The following is a 21,469-nucleotide window of genomic DNA, read 5'->3' on the forward strand; positions in this document are numbered from 1 at the left end:
TCCTTTTAGTTCAGCTGGGTGTCTCTCCTTTTGTTATATTTCTTTAAGAGTTCAAAATGTGTTAATAACATAAATAAAATGTAATTTTCTCTGTAGCACTTCATGGATTTCATAAGCAACACACCTTAGTTGTACACACAAAGCATAAAGGTAAAAAACAATATATACAGTGTTATCTTCATTTTAGATTTCAAAAAGCATTTGTGGCTCCCAGTGTTTTCTTTTGCTTGGAAACCAAATCCCAATGGCTCTTTGGGTGTTAATGTTGCAGACCGCTGGCTTAAACGAATAAATAGAAACAATTCCCTTAGAGTAATACTGTAGTCTTGTTATAATTTAACACTTTACTGCTTAGAAACTGATCACTTAATAAGGTAATATTGAAAAACACAACAAAACAAAGCAAAAACACTATATTTCAAGTCAAGATCCTCTTCAAACTAGCCCCATGTAGCTGAATTCACAAGCAGGCTGCTCCTTAGGCAAACATTTATTACACAAGATCAAAAATGCCTCTGGCTGACATCTATCAAAGGCTTTACCACCTGCGGCTTTTCTTCCATTTCCTGTCTGGCCATTCAAAGTGTCTGAAGGATCTCATGTTTAACATTATTAATTAACATCCATATTAGCTGTTTCCAGACTGTAATGACTATTACAGTCTGGAAATCTTCCTAAAAAACTTTGTGACACCAATTTGTTAACAGTTTAAATGTAAACAACACAAGTGTGTCTCTATCTTTCTTGTAACTTCCATTATTTCTGAATTAGATGATACGGATAAACTTACGGGTTCAATATACATTTCATTTCTACAATAAAACATACAAAGAGTCTCACTAAGTAATTATTGCATTTTGTACTGCAGAGTGTTTCTAATATAACATTAAAAGTAACTAAAATGCAGATTAGTGGGCAGTCATCATGTCCAACAACCTCTACCAACAAGGTAGCCTGCATTACATAATAAAGTAAGCTTAAGAACTGTAAAGTAGGGCTTAAATAAACCTACACAGCCACTGTGGCTGCATTTCTTCATTTAATTTGTTGCTCTGAGCTTTTGAAGGTGATGGAGATGAGCACATACAAACATACAAAATCACATTGGACTGTATCTCATCTGGAAATCTGAATACAGCATTCACATTTAAACAATAAAACTAAGCATAGGACAGGATGAGTTTAACCATCACTAGAGGGCAGTATATTCCACACTGTGTCTGGTTATAGTCTAAAATTAGAAATAGTGTCTCAGTGCAACTCAGCGGGTTGATTCTGAAGTCAAAAAGCAGCAAACATGGCTGGAACATCCTTTGATTAGCAGTACCCACCTGCAGTGGTGACTGTCACAACTTCACTGAATGGGCCCGTGCCCAGTTTGTTTTGAGCCAACACACTGAACTGGTACTCTGTCCCAGCCTCCAGCCCTGGCACCACCAACCAGGTCTGAGCACCAGAAACTGGCATCGAATGCCAGTCATGAGGACCGAAGTCTATTTTCTTTGACCTACGGACAGAGAAATAAAGCAGACAAAGAGAAAATCTATAATGATTAATTAACTATAAACAGTCACATGACAAGCTGCATCTAATTTAAAGGCGACGCACCAAACAGAGTAACTTTCATAACGTTTTAGAGACTCGGATCAATCTAACATGCTTACGATTTATGAAACCTCCAGGCTCGACTCTTTGAAACACTGTAACGCGTAGGAGAAAAACTTTGGGAGAGGCAGCCTTTAATTTCAAGCTCTGAGCTGTTAGAACAGCCTGCCAGAGAAGTGGAGAGCAGCTGAAACAGTTCACATCATCAGCCCCATGAGGTGTAAGCAACTTTTCCTATTCCATAAATATATATGCCTGGTCTAGTTCAGTCAAAAAATGAGAATTTAATCTAATAATGCACAGAACAGTTCCTGATATGCATCGTTTTAAGGAAAACCTAAATATAAACTGGAAACCTGAATTTTTTCCTTTTTATAATAGTGTGAGATACATAATATTTGGATTTCCAGAGTCTTGGAAACTGGGGGAAATTTTTAAAATAAAAATGTAAAGAACATCAGATAAACATAAATTTGCCTTTTTTCTTAGACTCTTTTCCAAAAAAGTCTTAATATTTTTCCTGTTAGACTAAAAAAAACTATAAATGTCCTCTTTGTGCATAAAAAGATAAATATTATGTTAATTAAAGATACATTAATACATACTTTGTGTATTTCTCTATCATGTAAGTCTTGTGTAAGTCACAGCTATTTTATTGTGTTTTATTGTATTCATTGTGTCCACAATACTGCACTCCACTCAGCCATAATGTGTTTTGCTCGACATTAAAAAATGTGCTCAGTATGTAATTACAGTATCGCTTACAGAGGCACAACTGCAGACTGTGACTCACATATTCATGTCTGTGATGTCCTTGTCTTCATGTTTACAGTCAACAAATGTCTTTCCTGATACACCAGGATAAATGATTTGCACACAGGGAAAAATATTCTAAATTTTTGTGATGCCATCTGGTGTTCCTGCAGTGACACTCCATTAAGTTCTCAGTGCACACCATGAATTATGCACATCTATATCTATATACACTAAATACCTCAAGTCAAAAAAATCCCGCTGTGAGCGTCTGACTGAATTTGCAAAGAAGAGCTCCGACTAATCCGGACGTACGCGTCTACCTCCAGCTACCATCTGTTTCTGCATCTATGCAGACTGCTGGCATTGATTTAAAGTAAAGTGAGAGTACTCACACTGGACCATACCACACAGAGAATGTCTGTTCGAAGCCGCCATCATAACCTGGTTCCCAGGACACATTAGCAGAGGTTGTTAAGGGCAGTACATGGATATTGCCAGGAGCGTGTGGGCTGGTGCCTGAGTGATTTACAGAGACAGAGACAGAGTGGGAATAAATTCATAATGCACACATACTAATTTACTTATAATATAACATCTTACACCCACACATCACTTAATATCACTTGCAGTGATTAAGCTATAGAAATTCTGTAAATACTAATACTGTTTTGACATTTTATACATACAACTGTCTGTTCCTGAATTACTATGATTTGTGTTTTAGTCGAATAATGTAAATGACGCAAATTATTTATGCTATTTATGCTATTTTCACCCTCCAAATGTTGCTGTGTCATGCATCTGCCAGCTCTATGCAAATCATGTGATGCTGGCTGAGGTGGTGACCAGCGTAAGGTCAGGCAATTCAAGTGCAGCAGTGCTATCTGCAGCTCATCTCATCCCACCAAACAGGCCTAGCAGCTGTGCAGTGTGGCCTGAAGCCAGTTAGTTCTCACTGGGATAAAAGGGAGACCTGTGGGTGGTCGGAGGAGCACAGCTGTCTGCACCACCCTGCCACACCTGCCAGCTTAGTGCTGGTCACATGGAGGCGAGCTGAACGTTGCCAGCTGTGCAACACTGTGATGAATCCTTGGAAAATAGGCCAATGGACCACGGTGTCAGTCTTACTGATCTGCTCGCTTTCACCAGAGGAGAGTTCACAGAATTTATGATTTACCTGTACAGCTCTCACATCTGTTTTTAAAAAATATTAAACATTTCTTTGATAAACTACATTAATATTTTGATTTTTTTAAAAACTTTTTTATTAAACATTTTAGCTAGTTTTGAATTTGATGGCAGCAATACATCTAAAAAAGAGATGAGCTGAGATGGGGGCAACACATAGCTAGGAAACAGCTTAGACATGTTTTGAAGGTTGCTAATGGTTGGGTATAAAAGAGCATCTTAGAGAGTATAATATCATCAATAAACTCAGAGAATCTGGAGAAATCTCTGTGTGCAAGGCCAAAAATCTATATTGGATGCCCAATCAGACAGCAGTATATTACAAACAGGCATGATTCTGTCATGGAAATCACTGTGTGGGCTCAGAAATCACTCTTTGTGAGCACATTACCATCCATGTATGCAGATAAGAGCTCTATCATTCAGAGAGGAATCCACATGTGAACGTGATGCAGAAATGTCGCTGTCTTCTTTGGGACAAAGCTCATTTAAAATGAACTGAGGCAAAGTGGAAAACTGCTCAGATGACTTAAAATGTGAAATTCTTGTCAGAAAACATGGGAATTGCATCTTTCAGACTAAAGAGGAGATGAACCATCAGCTTGCACACACAGGTTTAAGGACATTTGCTTTTTCCAGTGAAGGTCTTGCATATTTCAGTAAAAGAAAACTAAACCAATTACTACATCTATTAGAACAGCATGACTTCATATATTCATGAGTAAATCATTACATTTTTAATATGATAAAAAAGACCCAGGACTGTTGAGCAGCTAGAATCCGATATCAGACAAGAATGGGACAACATTCCTCCCCAAAAACGTTCAACAGCTGCTCTCCTTAATGCTGGGAAGTTTATGGAGCATTGTTAAATGAAGGGCTGATGCTACACAGCGGAAAACAGCTAAACTGTTTTAAGATATGTCGCTGCCATCAAAGTCAATATACATTTTTTATTCAGATGGTACATTTTCTCAGTTTAAACATTTAAATGTGTTTTTAATGTAATATTGTGAATAAAATATGGCCTTTATCAGATTTACGAATCATTGCATTGTTTTTGTTTACATTTTTTACAGCATTTTTTTTTTTATTGGGGTGATAGCATTAGAAAAGCTGAGCGGCCATCTTTGTCCCAGTGCCTCCTATCTATCTCTGCAGAAAATAATTTTTAACAATCATTATTTCATTTCATAATTTTATTTAAAAATGTAAACTTTTATGTTTTGATATTTTCTATATAAACTTTTATATATTATATTATTCATTACACACAGGATCTTGTGAATGATCATCATCTGTATAGTCAGCAGTCTTCCTCGTGACTGTGATTGTGTGCATGAACTAGAGAGAGATGTATTTATGGTGTCTGCTCAAATTTTAAATTAAATGATACTAGATTTGAGATTAAGGTGCAATCAACACAAATGAAACCAAAAAAAAAAGTTTGAAATATTTCACTTTCAATGAAAGACAATAAGTTGTAACTAAGAAACTGTAAGTTCACCTTTTTGAATTTGATTTATGATAAACTGAACTTCTAACCAACAGTAGGTTTTCAAAGTCTAGACAAGAATCTGAAATTTAATTGCAAATCATCATAACTTCATTTGCCATATTAGTTATATATCGATGAAGCTACAGTATGCAGCCCACTTAAATGGCTGGGATTCCAGACATAAGGAAATTGTGACATCTTAAGTAAGTAAAAGGCATTGTCAGTGTTGCGAAATCAATTTGGATCAAAGAATACAACAAAAGGTACTTAAAGGTAAAATTGTTGAGATCAGTTTGAATGCTGCAACTTGATCGCAGAATACAAATAAAATAAGAAGATCCACAATGTAAGACTGGCTCTACCAATGCACATGAAGGCTTTCAGCAGCCTGTTTCAAACTTAATAACCCTGTTTGCCTTTGTCAACACTTCAGTCAGTCAATTCAAAGAGTAAAAAAGATGCCCTTGGTTCAATGACTAGACAGACAAAGGCTGCAGTGACAGTGTTTCAGCACATTGTACTTACACATTCAGGCTTTAAATTAACTGTATAAAGCCACTGCAGATAAGATTAGATTAAATTTTAATGATGGCCAAAGGGAAATTGGGTAAAGGCAAAGAGTTTGAGGGATGAGGGTGACATCTTCTTCATGCAAATCCCACAGCAAAGTGAACTCAACATAAGTAAGAAAGGTCAGTGGCTGAGGAAACTGAGAAAGCTGAGAGCGCTGTGCAGACTGTTTGTACCGATGACTAGGATACGCGTGCTGGCAGTGATGCTTGTGACCACATTTGTGGCTACACACTCCCATTCTCCATGGTCTTCTTTGCTGAGGGACACAAACTGTAAGCTGCCACTGGGTAGGATGTTGTGCTTACTCCTGCTTGGCTTCCCCACCTTCAATTGACATGAAAATTACAGTGGTACAATTAAACACAGCAAAAATGTCAAGAAGTTATAGGTGAAAACAAGCACATATTTTCAAGAGAATTTCGATGGCGTGTGTTTAGCTGTTTGGCACCTTTCTCCAGGTGATAGATGGTATATCAGGGTCTCCAGAAGCAGCACAGGGGATTACTAGCTCTCTCCCAGCCTCTTGACGGTACTCCCCCCCAGGCCTCACATTAAAGTAAGGGGGATCCTTGAGAAATCAAATCATAAACACTTACAAGTAAGTGTGCACAAGTTAGAAAAGAGAGACTATATAGAACTTAAACAGTGATCTACCTTTAGCACCAAAGTGGCAGGGGGGGACATGCCCATGGTACCCAGGGCGTTGTAAGGCACACAGGTGTAGGTGCCCAGGGAGTCTTCTGTGGCCTCCGCCACCCGGATACTTCCGTCTGGCATCAGGCTCCAACCGGGGTACTATAAGACAAGGGGGCATCTGAAATGCTTGATTTTAGGGGTTTTCCTGAACTCTCAGGGTCCCATTTAATGTTTTTGAACTGCACGAGAAAACAAAGATCCCCAAAGATTCTTTAAATCAGATGAATGGAAGTTAATGTTTATTTAATACAGACCTGCCCTCAACACTGGCAGCATTTTAGATAAAAGAAAAACAGAGCAAAGATAGAGAGCTCTGTGCACAAAGATGCTATATCCAGGTGGCACTTTGAAATGATAAAAAAATCATTTATGTACGCAGCTGCTGTACTGTGTATGCAAAAAAAAATCTTTACTTGTTAATTTATGCACCAACTGGCCACTTCATTAGTTACACTTGTTCAGCTGCTTGTTTGAGCAAGTAGAGCAAGCTTGTTCAGCAGAGCCCGACCGATATATTGGCGTGGAGAATATATCGGTCGATACTAGCTATATGCCGATGAATTCGCATCTGCATTTATAATGGCCGATATATGAAAATTTAAAAAGTAAAAGGTGGAAAAAACAAGCTTCAACCTTGTTATGAGTGTTTTTGTTGCAACGTTTGTCCAATATCGGCATCACTATCATCTTAACAATCTTATATCAGTCGGGTTCTACTAATATGGCAATGACATGGGAGCAACCCGGTCAGTTTAGGCATGTAGTCATAGTCGTGATGACCTGCTGAAGTCCCAAACAAGCACCAGAAAACGGAGAAGAATGACAATCTAAGAGACTTAGAAAGTGGCTTGCTTGCTGGTCTGAGACAGTCTGGACTGAGTATTTTAGATGCTGTGGATCTACTTGGTGTTTTCTTGGCACATTTTTGGCCCCCTAATAGCAACTGAGCACCATTTAAATACCACGGCTTAGCTGAGTACTGCTGCTGACCTTGTCCATCCCTTTATGACCTGTATTATGATGACCAGCGGGATAATGCACCATCTCACAAAGCTCAAATAATAACAAGCTAGTTTCTTTCACGTGACACGGAGTTTGTTCTAATCAAATGGCTTCAACAGTCACGGGATCTCTGTCCAGTGTGTATGTGCACTGTGTGATGCTATCAGGTCAAAATGGACCAAAATCTTTGAGCAATGATTAAAAAGGCAGAAGGGGGTTCAAACCAGTAATACCAAGATGTAACCAATAAAGTAGCCAGTGAAGGGACACTGCAAGTAAGTAAAAACTAGCAACTAAAAATCCCATTTAAGCTAAACTACAGAAATATTATCAGCAAATGTACAAAAATGTTCAAATCAAAAATGCCCCGGTGAGTGACATTAGTAGATTGTTAATACTGCTGCTAATTTTATTATTATTATTGTTAGATTTGTCAGCGTGTACTGAGATAATGTTGAGAAACACAAGACAGAAGAACACATCTGCTACAAATATTTGTACTTTTCGCCTCATTGGGCTTCCAACAACTTACTCAAAGGAAACCATTTGTGAACCTTAAAAAGGGAAATGAGAGACATCGGAAACATGGCGAGATCCTAAATTAGACCCAAAATACAAACAACATCTGCTTTTTCAATAACGTCTCATATTATTCTTTGCTTCTATGAACGTCTCGATGCATGCTCAATAATCCACGTAAGGAAATCTCGCACAGTTGAATTTGTTGGATGCAGTGTTTTCACTGGGAGACGTCTTTCATCACTCATCCAAGTGACTTTTTCAGCCTCTTTTCAGTGGGAGAAATGCTTCATCGCTCATCAAAGAGACTAGAAAAAGTCACTTTGATGAGCGATGAAACATTGCTCCCACTGAAAACACGGCAAACCCAATGAACAGAATCAACTTTCAACGTTTTAATGAATGTTCCAGTTCTGAAAAGTGAGCAGTTCTTAAGTAACAGTTCATGTGTCAGATATGAGGAAGCAGAAGTATAAAGCAGTAGTTTAATGGACCCCAAATGTGTATACAAGTACAGTATGTGACTAAATGCTCACAGTCACTTAACTATTGGCAAGAAACATAAGCAATAGTTGTGTCTTTTTGAATGCTTGTTTCCCAAAAGAAAACCAATTCGTAATTTAAAAAATCCACAGAGGGCTGTTAAATATAACACTTCAACACAACCTTCAAAGCAGTCCAGCAGTCCAACAACGTAATAACTCCTCAAACCTAATAAGATATTAGACTAGATGATACTTCTCTGAGTTTCTGTAAAATCTGTTTTTATGGGTTTTACAATAAAAATGGGGAAAAAAAAGTCATCTTTACTGGACAATATTTGAGAAATATAATTTTCAGCATAATCAAAGACTCCCTTGTGCTAAACCGATAAGATAATTATGACTTATTTTGCCACGAATCTCGACAAAAAAGCAGATCAGACTCACCTTCTCCACTCGGAGTGGGTATCCATCTTTCTCCCACTTCACTGATGTCACAGGTGGGTTTGCATCCACTGGGCAGCGGATGATGCCTGGCAGTTTCCGTGGGACGTAGATGACCGGGGGCATGTTGATCACTCGGGCAGGGTCTGGACAAATAAGGGTCGGGTGATAAATCGACAAACTATAAATAACTGTTAATTTCTGAAAATGCTTGATTCAACATGTTTTGATTAACAGAAAAATCAAACATGTTTATAAAGCTTCCCAGATTAGGAAGACTCACAGCTAGAAGTGTTAGCGTCTTATCAATTTTCTTAATGCCTATCACTGCCAAATTTAGGAACACATAAACAGAGGCAGGTAAAATCAGCATTAACATATTTTTAAAAGTGCAGCATGTGGCATTTCTGGCAAAACTAATATCTTCACAACTCGTTTTATATATCAGGACAAAAACATTTAAATTTCAAATAATTTACATGCAGATAAACAACAGCACATCACATATTCTATTCATTATTTTATATAAACTAAGCCAGGATGGAGACGCAAGGCGTGAAAAAACAAGTGCGCCCCATGATTCAGCAGCTTGTAGAAGTAATAACTTTTCTGTAGGACTTTATCGGTCTCTCACATCGCTGTGGAGGAATTTCAGTCCACTCGTCTTTACAACGTTGCTTCAGGTCATTGAGGTTTGCGGGTATTTGCTTTTGCTCGGCTCTCTTTAAGTTCTCACAACAGCATTTTAATGAGGTCGAGGTTTGGACTCTGACTGGACCGTTGCAGCATCTCGATTCTTTTCTTTTTCAGTCATTCGGTTGCTGCTGTGCTTGGGATCATTGTCCTGTAGCATGACCCAATTTCAGCCTTTTCAGCTTTAGCTGTCAGACAGACGGCCTCACATTTGACTCTTTGAATACTTTGGTATAAAGAGGAGTTTGTGGTGGATGCAATCAGTGCAAGGTGCTCAGGTCCTGTGGCTGCAAAATAAACCAGCCCTTCCTCGCTGCACCGACAGTCAGGACGAATATTTGTGCTGAATTGTTGCGATTGGTTTGCAAAGGACATTCCTCCAGACGTCTTGTGGTTAGTTCAGATGCAATTCTGCAAACCTATGATTTGGTTTGGTTTCTTCGAAACAAATCATGACACTGCTTTATATGTCATCTATAAGTGTTCACCTGAGGTTGCACTTAAATCATTTTAAGACCTGCTAAGGTCTGCTCCCAAACCATGAATCTACATCAACTACAACAAATAGTATTAAGATGCTGTTTCATAAATGCTTCACTTATAGCTGTTTCTGTTCATGTTTAAGAGATGAATTAAAACATCTCCGGAGCATTTTCAAGGACTGGGAAAAATCAGAGAAGTAGAAAAAAATCTCCTGACATGTAAGGAACATAAAAGAGGTGCTGAAAGGGGAATTAGTGGAAGAGAAGATTAGGCAGCAGCCAGCAAGAGAGTTCTCAACATAATCACTGCACATGCATGTGTGTGAGCAGCGTGCACAGGATGTGGTGAAGCATTACAGCCTCCAAAAGGTTTTTTAGTGTTCAATGCAAATTTTCTCGAGTACTATCGTTTCTTTTTTTAAGCCGAGTGAGTGAAATTTTGACATATTTCTGCACATACAGACTTGCTAAGTTACAGAAGATACTTGGCTTCGCATATAAAATCCAGAAAACATCCAGAAAACTATTGCACCACCGTTTAATTTCTGCTTTGCTAGTCCAAGAAGTTTTTTACTTTGAGTTAGGAGTGTTTTTCCTCTCTTCTGGGAGTGATTCTCAGCTGCTTCATACATAAAGCTGGAGTTTGTTTTACATGGACCATCAGGACATTGGTTTATCGCCTGCTGTATGTGAGGCTAGTGATGAAGTCAGTGCCTGCAGTGCTGTGAATCCCCCAGCTCCCTCTCATAGTGTAGCACAATAATCAATGACCAGCAGCAACTTGGGAGCAAATTAGCTCTGCACAGTGGACTTATGATGAAACGTCATGTGTGTGGGAGTGGGGGTTCTTCTCTCATCACTCACAGCCACAATCAAAGGAGAGCTGGAAAAATTGAGTCTGAGGACGAGTTTGTCTCCATGTTTGTGCACAGGAATGAGGCTGGAGCCGGAATAGATTATAATCCAATTCCTAAATTCCAATGAGAGTGAGAAAATGGTCAAATCAAAACTCTGCTGCCTTTCTGCAACACCTGACCTTGAAATTCAAGAAGGTTACTTTGCATTACAGGAGCAGCGCAGCCAAATACTACAGCAGCCTCCAGCACAAGCAGACTCCATACTGCTGCTGCTGCTGCTGCTCCTCACATGGCTCGCTGTACTAGCTCCCCGCCCCTCCCCCTCCCACTTTGTCGTCATGGCAACACTCACACTGAACAGTCAGGTAGGCTGATGCTGAGGGCGAGATACCGAGACTGTTGCTCGGACTGCAGGTGTACTTCCCAGCATCCTCCGGCTTGACCCGGAAGATGATAAGGGTGCCGTCGATGAGAATGCGCACTCGGAGCTTCAGATCGCTGCAAGAAGACACAGACGTTTTATCACAGCGTGTTACTGAAGCACACCGACAGGACAGGGCACACATCTACAGAGCTGAATTACATCAAGGTGCCATAAGAGAGCAGCAGAGAGTCAAACAGAAGCCAGCTGAGAGGGGTCCAAAGAACACTCTGTACAAAACGAGAGACTCAAATAAATCTGCTAATTGTCATAACTGCCAAATGGTACGGCCCTCGTGGTTTCCCTTTCAATTAAAAAAAAAATGACAGAGCAGACAATATTAATTTATTTTTCTTTGTTTGTTTTAAACAGATACTCAGGACTCACTCAGTACTTTAATAATTAATTACTTTAAACTAAAAAAAGCCTTTAAATAAAAAGTAAACGTAAAAAAGACCTTCAGGGCTTTGTTAATGGTTGATCATTTATTATACAGATGAGTTATCACATTTATTTAACGGGATGATATTAATACTTCTAGAAAAGAGCTGTTAAAGATTATTTTGTCAAATACTTAATTGGTAACTAACATATTTGTCACACGGAGCTTCGCAAATTGTTGTTGAGACTTGGTATCTGCTTCCTCCTGCCTTCAGCTTATTTGTACTTAATGAGAGTTTTGAGCATCTACAAAAAAGTTCTTTACAAAAACAAATGATCATCAGTATCAGTAAATATCAGCATCAGTAAATCAGTAAATTTCATTTAAATTAATAGCAACAAAAAAATGAGAAACCCCATATATAACAGTTACATAACTTTGGTTTGAATGATTTAATTATGTGTTGCAACTAAATCAGGATCATTAACATTAATGCTGACTATATATTATTTATTAGTAACTAAGAGAGCAGCCAAAGGGTATTTTCACTCATTTCTCCTTTTTTCTCCAACACCAAACAAGCAGCAAAAGTGAAAATGAGAATTAAACCAAGAGAACGCCAGAAGGTCACTGCCATAGCGGCTCATTTGGCTCACGATCCGTCACAGTTCACCGGTTAGGGTGAATACCCATTAGGCGATCACTGTGTGCAGGTTTCATTTAAGTTTAATCCAGAAGGAGTCCTTGTGAACTGTGAACGACAGGATGGACGATGGAAGTCTCACCCTGGTATAAATTCATCTGTCTTTCGGCTGGATGAGCTAAAAGATGTAAAAATCTCACTGGCCCTCTCTACAATAACACAGGCTGAACATTTGGCTCAGAACACATGACCGGATCTGTTCTGTTACACGCATGAGGGCATCAACAATTAACTATTAAAATTCATCATATGTAATCATATTTTATGTATAATCAGACTTTTGTGGAAATGTTACAGCTGTGAAATAAAAATGAGATGTTTTTCAAGCTGTTGTAGGTGCATAAACGCTAAAAACTGTTCATTTTAGCCAACAGCTAAGTGGTTGTAGCAATCGGCTAAAACGTGACATCACAAGATCTAATGTAGTCAAGAATCTTCATGGGCTGAAGGTGTAACTGTGAGCCAATTTTGGCTGCTCAAGTCCCGATCATGTAGGACTAGTTCACAGGCAAACAAACAGAGGATTTGTCTGCAGAGGAGCACACACCTGAGGCAGGGATAGCTAAGTCTATAAACACTTAGATCAAGTCCTTTACAACTTGCTGGTTTTGAAAGGGAAAAGATCACTAAGTCAAATTTCAGTACCATATGGCACATATAGCCAGAGTGTTTATATATATGCACATGTGATTAATCATGTGATCATTTGCTAGCTGTTCTTAAAGGCTATGGTTTGCTGTAAGCTGCTTAAATTAAACGTGTCTTACTTCTAACACTTGGCAATAGGCTCTTGTTGTGCAACCACTAAAAGTTTGATCAGTGCATAAATTCTGACTGTCTCATCATAAAGTCCCTCAACTAAATCTTTCCCATCCTGTAAAAAAAAAAAGAACGAAAAAAAAAATCAAGATTGACGTTACAAAAGCTGTTTAAAATTAGTATGGAAACTTCCTCTGTGAAAGTCCTTCAGACACTTGTTTTCACCGCCAGTCAAAACCCTATTCACTAGTTCTTCCTTCCCACTTGTTCTGTCTGTCACTTCCTCACTGCAAAAGCCTCTCAGACTCTAAACACCAGCTCTGGGGAGCCTGCAGAGGTCCTGGCTACGCTTCATATCATCACCGCATGAGAGGCATATGATGACACAAGGCCTGAGTCATGTGATGTTGTCACCAGAGCGCACTAACTCGCCTGGCACGTTCCAGACGGAACCCCGGCAGGCCCACTCTTACTGCCTCTGGGGTCACAGCAGGGCATGGCACACACAAACTAAATACCCTTGGACAGTCGCTCAAAACGCAGCACAGCAAAGGGCTCAGAGACCCGCAATGTCAATCACATCACAAAAGCTCAGGGATAAAGGCCTTATGCAGCTTGCATGGTGCTGATTTAAATCACTAAGTCTTAACCTCACACAAGTGCTTAACTAACAAGTTTCCCTACACTGAGAGCGAGAACAGCCACAGTACAGAAGTGAACTTGATCATAACTTTACTTCTTGAAGTAGACGTTGTCCTCTTCCCAAAACCAGGTGTAGGTGAGGTTGCCTGGATATGCCTCTGCTTGGCAGGTAAAGAGTGCATTCTGGGATATGTTTACAGTGACATTTTCTGGTGGTGAAACGATGTATGGAGGCCCTGAAAGAAACAGAAAAAAGTGTTAAAAGCGCTGAAGCAGGCAGTCTTTTTTTCAATCCGCCTTATGAATGTTAATTCAAAATTTCCGTCTTTTTACAGCTTTGGTTTTCATCTCCATTTCAGCTTTTCTAGCTGCTAAATGGACTCAGGCCCATTTCCAGAAAAAGAAATGGAAAGATGGCACTGTCTTTATCTAGGTATATACTGTGTAGGCTTTGCCAACGCCAAAGAAGGCATTTTACAATAATATTTAGTGCAGTGCTTGCAGTATACACTCATCAGCCGTTTTTATAGGTGTTCAACTGCTTGTCGATGTAAATATTTATAGCAACTTTGGGATGTGGAGGAGCACAAGACAGCCAAGGTGTATCTAATAAAGTGTCCAGTGAATACTTTCTAATAGTTTCAGCTGGTTTTTGACATCTTTTGTTTGTGGATGAACAGTCACTGTCTAGAAAGGTTTGTAGCAGATGTTTCATGTCGCTTCATAAGCTTGAACTAATACAGTAAAGCTGACAGTGGATGAAACAGCGAGCACAAAGATGCTAAAAAGCACAACTTCCTGTGGATTTGTTCTTTGCACCACATAAGATAAGATAACCTTTATTAGTCCCACGCGTGGGAAATTAGTTAACATATGTGGTGCCCAAAGCTCTTGTTTTATTTTTACTTAAAAAAAAATTATATTATTGAATGTTAGGCATATATCATCGCCTTCACCCCAACCCCAACATAATAATTTAATTCTTTAAAACCTAAACTTATTAATTTTTTTCAAAATTGATGAAATTTCATTTAAAAAAAATCTTATTTAGAGGCTTTCACACCAACTTTGTTCTTTCGGGTGCAAATCAGGGTGAGAAAAGGCACACACTAAGTAATATTTACAGCATATATCATCACAGTCTGATTTAAAATACAGTAAGCAGCCAGCTGTTGTAAACTTAATACTAGTCAGCATTCTGGTTTCGCATGCTTCACACTGTAACCTTTTTCATCTCCTGAAGTGCTCTAGATTTGCTCTTAGCGCTCAATAAAACAGCAGAAGCCATGAAAGGTAAGCTGTCTTTTATGAGAAGGCCCAGATACAAACCTCCTGTTTGTTCACTTCTGAGCATGCACAGCCTTTTACATCACTGTGCAGATGTTTCACATAACAATTAAAAACAGATCACCAGACTGAGAACCATGACTCCTCAGATGTCTCCTGGTTATTGCTCCGCGTCTGCGAAGTAATCGCGTCTCTTATTTCACGGTGTTATTCATGGTAATATTCAAACAAACTACAGCATCAACCTTTTTTGTTTTTGTGGTTTTGGTCTTGTTATATTGCAAAAACACTGCAATGTCTACAAAACTACAATGAAAGATTTCTGTGCATTTATCATATACGCATATCATGACTGAGACTTCTTGCATAACGATAAGAGAGAACAGGTATCGAATTGGTACTTCCACCAGAGGCCTGAAGCCTTAATGCAGTTGTATCTCATGCACCACCAGTTAAGTCTTCAGTAAGTTACAAAACAATCACCATGTTTGCAGTGTGTGTGTGTGTGTGTGTGTGTGTGTGTGTGTGTGCGTGCCTCCATTTACTGTACTGCGAAGGAGTGGAGTTATTTCTCTGCTATGTTTGCACCTACAGAAGTCAAGCGTTAAAACACACCTTAAAAGCAAGATGCTCAGTTGCTTGTTAAATACACACTGTTAACTCCCCCAAGCCCCGCTGTATCAAGAGACCGAGAGAGGCTGCTATCACAACCATCTATCTGATCTGTGTCTAGCAGAGAGCCTGGTTAATGGACCGGAGACAGACAGTGACGCGCTCTTAGACAGATCCTGTTGTATACACATGGCTGTGCACACATTCACATACAGAGGCCCCAGACTGAGCTATTGACTGCCCGATACAGACTCAGAAGGTATGTTACATACATCAGTACCCCAGAGGAGTGCAGAGCTTTGCCTTTAAGTATAAATAATGGAACCTAACTACTATATCGATGCAATCAGAGTGGTATGCCTCTGGTAGAGACGGGGAAAGATTTTTCTTTTCAATGAAAAATCTGGCAAAATATCAAAACACATTCGGATTCGACTTTTATATTTGTAACTTGTATATCTGTTTTACTCATCCTGAGGAGACATCACCTTGAACCAACAGACGGGTAGTGTGGAGCACTTCTCCCTGGTCGCTGTGGGCTCGGCATGTGTACGCCCCTCTGTCATCTCTGGTGATGCCAAGGATGGTTAGTCTGCCATCGTGTACCTGCAAATGAATGGGCAGGAGAAAGAAATAAACATCCAGCCTTTATATGGCAAATTTAAAACTTAAAAGCCCTTGTTATGTTATAATTAGAATGATACCATATAGATGAATAGAAGTACAATTGTATAGTACCTCGAATGTATTCTGTTCAGATCATGTAGTTTGTTAAATTTTACTACAGGTCAAAGTTTCATGCAAAAAAAAAAGACTTAAAAGTCACAAGTGTGTCCTGATTTATTAGCTCCAGGTGTGATTCCTGCATATGGTCACCTTGGTAACGTCTAACTCAGTGTTACCGTACATCCCTGTGTGCAGGCACTGATGAGAACCAATAAGCGGCGAGGAAAAACACATTAACCAAACCTCATAAATTATGCAACAGGTGGCGAGAGGCTCTGTCCATTCATGTCACACACAGCTGTAGTCTGTCCATTCACACAGCTGAGCGGAGAATCTGCTATGCCTGCAGAATTATTGCTATTCATCTGTCTCTCAGATGCTTTATGGTACAAGCAGAGCAAACAAAGCAGAGCTTAACTTTTGCAAGGTTGTTGGGGAGCTGCATCGCCGTCATAACAATGTTAATGGCGAGATAACACCCTCGTGTGTGGCACACTTGGTTCTAGGAGTGTAAACTAACCACTGATTTAAGGTGAATTTATTGCTTTGTTGGTTCAATAATGACTGAAGGAATGAAACTGTCTTTATTTTAGTAGAAAAATAATGCTCTCTTTCCAATTCCAGTTCACCTCCTTCACATGCAATTTACTTTAAATGACCTTCTCTTATTCAAGGCTTATATAAAGGCTAAAATGAATTACATTAATCGTTAGCCGCATTCACTCTCTAAAATTGAAATAAAAATTTTCTTTGTGTGATTAGTGCAAAATTGTTCGGTGAGCCAAACTGAGCATGCTATATAAGAATGATTGCAGTCCAATCATCCAATCATCACCCATCATCCAATCTTCAGGTATTTTGGGATACCAGGTGAGAATTGGAGATCTGGTCTGAATTTATGTTTCTAAACTATCTATGCCATGGGGTATTGTAACCAGTAAGCCCTTCTGAAAATCTAAACTGTAACTAGTGCCATAACATGATGTATAGCTCCCTAGAAATGTGAATATGCAGCCCGGGCAGCTCATAACAACTGCGACTGGCCCACTCAGTACTCTCATTTCCTCGTAATTCTAATGCTAACTAGTGCATTGGCAGCAAAATCTATGTAGGCTCTACATAGATTCAATGCAGACATAAAAATTTTAAATGCAGCCAATTCCTAAGTGCTTTAACCTGCATTATTTTTTAAATGACCAATAGGAGGGTTGTAAATAAAACCTGTCTTTACATAGAGTTCTTTGGAAAAACAGCCTTTGGTTCCTTTGCTCTTTGTCTTGTTATGAAGCTTAATATCAACGGTGGCTACATCCATCTTTTACATACAGTCTATATTTGGACCGAACAGTGAAATAAACGTAGCTTGTGTTTTGCTAAAGCCTCAGGCACACAGGCCTAGAGACTGTTTGACAACTGTCTGTCAGCCAGTGGTTGTAAGAAAAATGTGTATTCTCCAACCAGTTGGCAGCTGTGGGAGGTTGCTAGCTATTGTTTGGTGAAAATGGCCACACAGTGGTACACAATTCAGCATGTTCTATGCAGACGATGAGCAACTACGGCAATCTGCCAACAAACCACATCCATGTGACATTTAAGAGGTATGTTTAGCCAACATTGAGGTCCCCCAACTTTTATTTTGAAACTATTTTTCAACCATTACTAGACATCAACAAAAGACTGCCATCTGACAGACATTCAGTGTTGAAATGTTTGCTGGAAACGTTCAGTCAGAGGCTGAGTGTAACACAAACAAAGACACTCATGCACAAAAGGTTATTTTTAGCTAGCTTGTCATTGCTAGCTATCAAGCATGTTTCGGGGACAGCGTGGTCTAGCATATTTTTAAATCCTGGCATTTGTTGTTGCACTGAATCTAAAAAAGCCAAAGAGTCTAAACCACTGTTAGATCAAATCACTAAACTCATACACACCACAAATGCAGCAGTGATGTTAACACACAGTAATCTTAACAGAATCTAAAGACATGCACTGGTCGTCATTCTGATCCAATACTTTCTGTGCCATAGCTGAACTCAATCCAAGGTGAGTGTGAGGAAAGTAAGCAGAATTCCAACTTCTGTCCTATGCACTTCACTCCAGTGAGAATGATATTTGGTTGGCTGCCACTGCCTTCCTGAGTTTTTTAAGTCTTCTTTTTCAGTTTCCTGGTTACTTAATAGATCTTTTTTTTCCGGGCTTTAAAAAAATGAGGAAAGTGAAGAAGGAGGAGAATGTGGAGGATGAGTGTTTCTGCTCCTCTCTAACCCCGTCTGTCACATTCCTCCCTTTCTCCATGACGTCTCCGTGGATCTGAGCATGTGGGTGAGCAAACATATCCTAATGCTCCCTATCGCACACACACACACACAGCTCTCCTCTCAGCACAGAAAGGAGCACTCCCGTATTTTAGGGGAGATGCAGCAAGAAACAGGTGAATGTACGAGGGGAGACGATAAATGCAAAGTGAGGTTATTAGAATTTGGCATTTGGCTCTCACTAAAGATTTTCCTTTTTAGTGCAACATTCATATTAGGGCTAATGTAATATTGATGCCGAAAAGGGGAGATTAATAATGCATCAGAATGTTGTCTAATCGTTTACTGAGGGAATGGTGTTAAAGAGAGGCGACTGATGGTGGGGCAAAAAAGGCGAAAATGAAAGGAAACGAGGCCTTTAACAGACACGCTTCTGTGCTGCTGTCACTTCCTTTGCTGTATGTTACACAGGCAGCTGTGAAAAGGTGATAGCGCCTGCAGCAGACTGCAATATCAGACACATACGAGAATGTGAAGGCATGCAAGCACCTTTGAAAAATCCTAAAAACAATTACAAGCAGTATGAAAAATTACCACCGTTGCTACACTTCTTAGACACGATCAGCAATCTGCTTGCATCTGTTACAGGCGTTTGTGCGTCTGGTGTGTGTGCGTTTTGTTTTAGCAATTAGCTGATGTTTGAGTCAGCCTCCCATATCTAACTTAACTTTTGCAAGACTAACTCCAGAGATGAATTTGCTGGGGGTCAGACGTGTAGGTGCAGGTAGTGCTTCTCATAGTATAGTGAGAGCAAGCGATCCTCCACTCCAGAGAAAGTGACACTTGCACCGCTCACTCAAGATCCAACATCCTATGGCTCTAATGCATCATCGCTCGTCGAAGCTTTTGCCACTGAATCATCTGTCATGGAGCTGTGGGTTGACTGTCTTTGATTTGTTGCAACTAACACTACAAACCTGATTTAAATGTTTGCAAGCACTGAGGCAGTGCCAGAAATATCCTTGCCATGACATCAGGCTGTCTGCATTTGGGAGTTTAAAAAAACAGTCAGGCATCACCAGACAACAAAGAGGGCTCAGAAATGTGAGGTGTGCCACTAAGCTGTGCTTAAAATTGTTCAGATTATGCAGGGTTTATTTTTATTTTTCCTAACGACATCACAGGGAAGACAGAACAGCCTGACTGTCAGTCATCCTGGAGCGATGACATAATTGTGTCCTAAATAGCCAAATATCTGCAGCTTTCCACTACTTGTACACCAAGTCTGTGGTGCAATGTTTCAAATGTACAAAAACGATGGGATGGTTCTGCTGTTTTTTCAGACTTCGGACAACACATCAGGTTTAGAGACTAAACCACAGCTCATGAAGCAGCTCGACAATAGAACAAACTGACATTAGCCCGAGTGAGACATAGTCCACAACATACTGTCAGTACAGATGGGCTCAGCGGATGATGCCATCTGTGCACAAACCCCACTTCTATTTTTGCACACAATCATAAATCGGAGTTATGTCCATGATATTTTCTTACCGAGTATTTTGCGTTGGTTGCAAGCTCCTCCCCCTCCCTCAGCCAGCTGATCATTGGTTTTGGATTTCCCTGGGCAGAGCAGCTTAGCGCAGTGCTTCCCCCTTCCTTCGCCTCCACGTATTGCGCCGGCGTCTCCGTGAATGAAGGTGGAGCTGGGGAGAACATAGGACAAGGAATTCTTGGTACCATCCCAGTATCCAGACAGAAAAATCTCAAAAGCTATTCTATGGACTGGCATAGGCCCTTTTCCCTCACTGCTTCTTAAGCACAATCATAGGTTTTCCTTACATTGATTGACTGGTGCAGTTGATTGATTGGATTGATTCAATGGTAACCACATGATGTGTTAAAAAGACCTTTGTAACATGTTACTTCTAACTTTTGAGACTGCCTTACCTCATAATCATCATCACATGTTAAATACTTTGGTTCATCACTAAATACCTGCATATTACTTTAACATAAGCCTCATAAGCCTTTATTTGGAGAAAGGTGGAAGAGACACACCAAATGACCAGGGGTGGAATCGCACCCGGTCCTCAGTAATACTCTTGCAGCACCTGTTTAATGTGTTTGGCTACACCATCAAGCAAAGTATCTCTATGGCTAAGAACAACCTTACTGAGGTAGCATGGCAGCTGACTTATAAGTGCAGTCCTTTTTTTCCCCCCTTTTCATTTTGGATAAGTTTGGAAAACTGTACTGTAGTTTGCAGTGCTGTTGAATTTGTGTTACACTCAGGGATTTCCCTAATAGCACAGCAAACTACAGGCTCCAAGATGACACAGAGTCATTGAATCAGCACCAAGATGGCTTCAGGCATTCTGCCATTGGGCTCTTCTGCACGGCTGTTGTATTGCAGGCACATGTAGTACAGCTTTCCATTTTAGGGGGTATCTGTTTACAGCTGGTTGGGCAGTAGGATCACAAGTGGACAGCCAGTGGACATTTCCATTGAATACGCAATTGTAGTAATTTGAAATCACTTTACATCCTTAAGCACCTTTAATATTACAAAGAAAACCCCAGCAATGGGCGAGCACTTGGTGACAGTGGGGAGGAAGAACTCCCTATCAACAAGAAGAGACTTCCAGCAGAAGCAGGTGCAGCAATCTGCTGTGAGCAATTCTAAAGTAAAGGGAATGAGAAGAATAGAGAGGATTCAAACAACAAACAGACAAAACTACAAAGCACAGGCTGGACTAGACAAAAGTTAACTCTCCGGATTCAACAAATGCGCCGGCTCATTTCAACTTCTGTCAAAAGTGTGGTTTTGTTGTAATAGTTTACAGTGGAAATGTGGATCTTATTGAGAGTTTGTTGCATGGAAGTC

At 39.8% G+C, this 21,469-nt stretch overlaps 1 protein-coding gene across 2 annotated transcripts in view; it reads right to left on the bottom strand.

The window, feature by feature from the left end:
• The window catches only part of igsf9ba (immunoglobulin superfamily, member 9Ba), a 69,124-nt gene that overhangs the window by 11,641 nt on the left and 36,014 nt on the right, over window positions 1–21,469 (bottom strand). For both annotated transcript variants that reach the window (XM_026191692.1, XM_026191693.1), the window contains exons 4-13: window positions 20,137–20,288; window positions 16,090–16,207; window positions 13,797–13,938; window positions 11,148–11,293; window positions 8,767–8,909; window positions 6,275–6,415; window positions 6,069–6,188; window positions 5,794–5,944; window positions 2,754–2,877; window positions 1,332–1,507 (exon numbers count right to left, since the gene is read on the bottom strand). In XM_026191692.1, the coding sequence (XP_026047477.1) occupies window positions 1,332–1,507; window positions 2,754–2,877; window positions 5,794–5,944; window positions 6,069–6,188; window positions 6,275–6,415; window positions 8,767–8,909; window positions 11,148–11,293; window positions 13,797–13,938; window positions 16,090–16,207; window positions 20,137–20,288 (1,413 nt within the window). The remainder of the gene's footprint in view (window positions 1–1,331; window positions 1,508–2,753; window positions 2,878–5,793; window positions 5,945–6,068; window positions 6,189–6,274; window positions 6,416–8,766; window positions 8,910–11,147; window positions 11,294–13,796; window positions 13,939–16,089; window positions 16,208–20,136; window positions 20,289–21,469) is intronic.

This window comes from Astatotilapia calliptera, chromosome 14 (genome assembly GCF_900246225.1).
Source record: "Astatotilapia calliptera chromosome 14, fAstCal1.2, whole genome shotgun sequence".
Lineage (NCBI taxonomy): Eukaryota > Metazoa > Chordata > Actinopteri > Cichliformes > Cichlidae > Astatotilapia > Astatotilapia calliptera.